General features: G+C 43.9%; 1 protein-coding gene across 1 annotated transcript; it reads left to right on the top strand.

The window, feature by feature from the left end:
- Nucleotides 1-1,623: 1,623 nt before the first annotated feature.
- Nucleotides 1,624-3,294, top strand: LOC117556763 (transcription factor Adf-1-like). Its single transcript, XM_034232274.1, has 2 exons — nt 1,624-2,088; nt 2,613-3,294. The coding sequence occupies exons 1-2, from the start codon at nt 1,959-1,961 to the stop codon at nt 3,212-3,214; spliced, it is 732 nt and encodes a 243-aa protein (XP_034088165.1). The 5' UTR covers nt 1,624-1,958; the 3' UTR covers nt 3,215-3,294.
- The last annotated feature ends 406 nt before the right edge of the window (nt 3,295-3,700 follow it).

Raw genomic sequence — 3,700 nt, 5'->3', positions numbered from 1 at the left:
GTTCTGAACTGTTTCCGCCAGTTCTTTAAGTTCGTCGTTTGCGAACAGCTTCTCTTTAGCTTTTGGCGGAAGGCGGCGACTCAAACAAACAAATCGTTTTGTGGGAGGAATCAGTTCATCTCGTTCACTTCAAAGATTCGTTCAAAAAGAACGAATCGTTCGCGAACGACCCATCACTAACTTGAACTATAGCTAAGACACTTGTAGCCTGTCTCTGCTGACGCACAATAAGGGGAATGTCAACACAGACACCTGTCAACCCGCACTCTGCTGTTCCTCAGCGCCGCTCCCCCTCCCTCCCGCTGAAATTATGAATGAAAAGCGTATAGTAATCATAGATAACACGGCAGGGTCCGTGAGTCCGTGACAGTTTGTTTTCATCTGATTTCAAATAAACAAAGTCTTGGTTTTTAGAATATTAAACTTGTTTCGCCAAATTCAGATGATAAATACAACTGTTAAGCTTGTAAAGGCATAATTACAAGCAGCAATTTAAAGTCACAGCAGGCATTACAACAGCCGGTGTTTCTTGTGAGTGTTTCCCCGGGAAACAAACACGATACACACAAACGAGTCACAGATTATTTCGCGGTATTTGGCTGCTGAACGAAATCATGTACGCAGCTCGCGACGTAACTAGGAGTCTATTGGACGGTATCAGTACTACAAGTAAAAAAATAAAAATAACATTTTATTTTGCAGTTTGCTATTAAATACGTTGTTTATAAATTAATCTGAGGGCCGCAAAAAGAGGAGGTGCCCATCCCTGGTGTAATACATGTGGTAGCTTCAACGGCTACTCCCTCAGCTGCATGGTGTTCTTAAAGAGCCTGTGACACGAGTTTCCCCCATCATCCAAACCCATCAATTTGAGTAAATATTGTCCCCTTGAAAACCGTTACTGAACTGATTTTGGATATTTGTACTTTGATAACCATTAATCTGCCCTTCAATGTTGACCATTTTCTGGATCTTCTCGGGGATTCTTCAAGTCCCGCCAAATTACGTGTGACGTCATTGCGGGCACAGCGCTCCAGCTGCACCGTTCAGGATCCCAGCATCTGCATGTAAACGCACGATGGTGCACACAGCAGCAAGCTCAGACAGCGATGACAGTTTAATTTTGAACCTTTCTGAGAGCTCATATGAGGCTGAAGGATCAGTTTATGTTGTATCTATTAGAAGTTTAGGAATTAGGTGCATCAATATGGGCGATCATACGGTCATGTAGCCAGTGGTGGAATGGGACTAAAAATCATCCCGGGACTCGACCGGCTCACTTCGGTACCGCTAGTAAATTGTCAACGGGGGGAGTGGGGGATGTCAGGGGCGGCGGGTGCTGTACAGTAGATAGTAAATGTAAATATGTAAATATTTGTGTCACTGCATCCTGGTAAAATACAAATATAATGCAATGTCTGTGTCTTTGACATTAGCGCTGCTAGCCCCTGTACTACGAAGCCAGTTCAACATACCCTGGATATGTTTGAGTAACAAACTAACTAACAACAACAAACTAACAAACGAGATATCGCTAAGCGGTATACGACGCTGGTTATCAACTCGGTAAATCAAGCCAGGGTTTCTCTCACCAGCTGAGAGCGCGTTCACGTCTAACGGGCCCTCCACACTACAAGCGTTTCAGGCGTAAAATTACGCCTCTAGCGCGTCTGCCCATTCACTTTGAATGGGGTGACGTCACGTCCGCTCACGTTTTCGCCGAACTGCATCACGGGAAGGCAAGCGTAACTTTGAGAGCGTCTCGCGCGTAAAAAGTTGAACAATGTTGAACTTTTTACGCACGAAACGCTCTCTCCGTTCCTGACAAGTGAGCGTAAGCCAATCAAATCCCGTTTCAGAAAATCTGACAGCTCAAGCCGTAGCCAATCAAAAACCGCGCATACGCTGGGAGAGATATCCTGAGATATCCCGCCGTTCATGTCTATATTTGAAATAAAATGGACGAGGTTATAATCGTAGCGGTAGCGAATCACCCTGTATTATTTGATGTGACCCTGTTCACCTACCGGGATAGAAACCAGAGGAACCAGGCATGGAAGGAGGTGGCAGAGACAGTGGGGGAAACTGGTAGGTTTTCGCCTGTTTGGGGATTTTATATCCAGTTTACTTCATGTTAACATAGCTAATGAAACATAGCCGGTATATTTAGCATAAAATAGCGCCATAGACATTAATCACATACATGTTAATCATCCGCTGCCACATCATAGACTATATTGCATTACATTAATGCACACAGTCATACTCCTTTCACATTTCTTAGTTATATATATATATGCAAAAATTCATTCCTAGCATTCTATTTCCATGTAAATTACTGCTTTATTTAATTTTTATCTTTTTGCAATTTAACTGTACAATACATGTTGTGTTTTATATTAGATTTCTTGTTTTGTATATATGCACCATGACATCAAGTCAAATTCCTAGTATGTGCAAAGCTACCTGGCAATAAACCTGTTTTTGATTCTGATAAAGTGTGACATGTAAAACCTTGTATGCAATTGAAAGGGATTTGGTTTTCATTAATGGAGCAACCATTTTCTGAAATTCAAGAAATTAACTGTATTCTTTCATTTTCATTTTATTAGACGAAGTGTGCAAAAAGCGTTGGAAGTCCCTCAGGGACCGATACCGCAGGGAGAGGATCCTGGAGAAGGAAGGGAAAAGTAGCGGGGCAGGGGCTTCCGGGGGATCTAAGCCCTGGCGTCTCGCGGCAGTAATGAGCTTTTTAAAGCCCTTCATGCTGGACCGTGAGACGTCCAGCAATTTCCCCCGGCAACCCCTGCCTCCACCCACCGGAGCAGAAGAAGAGGAAGACTCTATGGGTGACAGCCTGGATGACAGTCTGGAAAGCCAGCCAGAGCCAGGTAGCAGTCAGCCGGCCAGTCAGCCGGCCAGTGTGCCAGACGGTGTGCCGGCCAGTGTGCCAGCATTCCGGGGGAAGAAGAGCAGGGGAAGGGAGATGTCCCCTTTTGAGGAGAACCTGCTGTCGGCCGTAGGCCCGATGCTGGCCATGCCACCACCACCACCACCCCCACCACCAGTGGTGGAGGTGGAAGACGAGGACCTCCTTTTTTTAAGGAGTCTCTGGCCTGCAATGCAAAAGCTGAGCAGGACGAGCAGCATGAGACTGAAAATGAAGCTACAAGAGGCGGTCCTGGAGGCCACAGAAATGGACATTAATAATTAATTAATTAGATACTGATACTGATCCACATTACATCTTTTTACACTCATCACTCATCACACACAACATCACATAAATAAAAGTTATTTAAAAGTATGTTATGGCTATACTGTGTCTTGACTTGTTCATGTGGTTTGTCAGTTACAACATACCAGGAGCTTCTTGTATGTCGATATATAATGTGCTGTCTTCTGTAATTATTCAGGTGAAACCCTGATGAAAATTATGAGTGGTTTATCACTAAAAACAGGGCTGAAGGAAAAAGGTTGTTAGTTATATCATGATATCAATTCAAGAAACATGTTTATTAGGAATGGTTGATTTTAAAATGGCTCATTTGGAATATTTGCTTTTTAAAGAAAATGGGTAGCTCTTAAAAGAGCTTTTTGGTTTGGAGACAAATATGGGCCTACACCACATTTGCCTGCCATCGCACTGCCCCCTCCTCGTTGAAGTAGGAGCAGAAGGTCTCCCGCTGTTGGATGGATT

The sequence above is a fragment of the Gymnodraco acuticeps genome, unplaced genomic scaffold (genome assembly GCF_902827175.1).
Source record: "Gymnodraco acuticeps unplaced genomic scaffold, fGymAcu1.1, whole genome shotgun sequence".
NCBI classification, from domain to species: domain Eukaryota; kingdom Metazoa; phylum Chordata; class Actinopteri; order Perciformes; family Bathydraconidae; genus Gymnodraco; species Gymnodraco acuticeps.
This window is presented reverse-complemented; position numbering and strand designations above follow the sequence as displayed.

Excerpts from the sequence above, each read along its gene's own strand:
- LOC117556763 (XM_034232274.1), top strand. The coding sequence starts at position 1,959 with ATGGACGAGGTTATAATCGTAGCGGTAGCGAATCACCCTGTATTATTT. Across the intron at positions 2,089-2,612 it reads AGAGACAGTGGGGGAAACTG|ACGAAGTGTGCAAAAAGCGT; the intron begins GTAGGTTTTCGC and ends TCATTTTATTAG.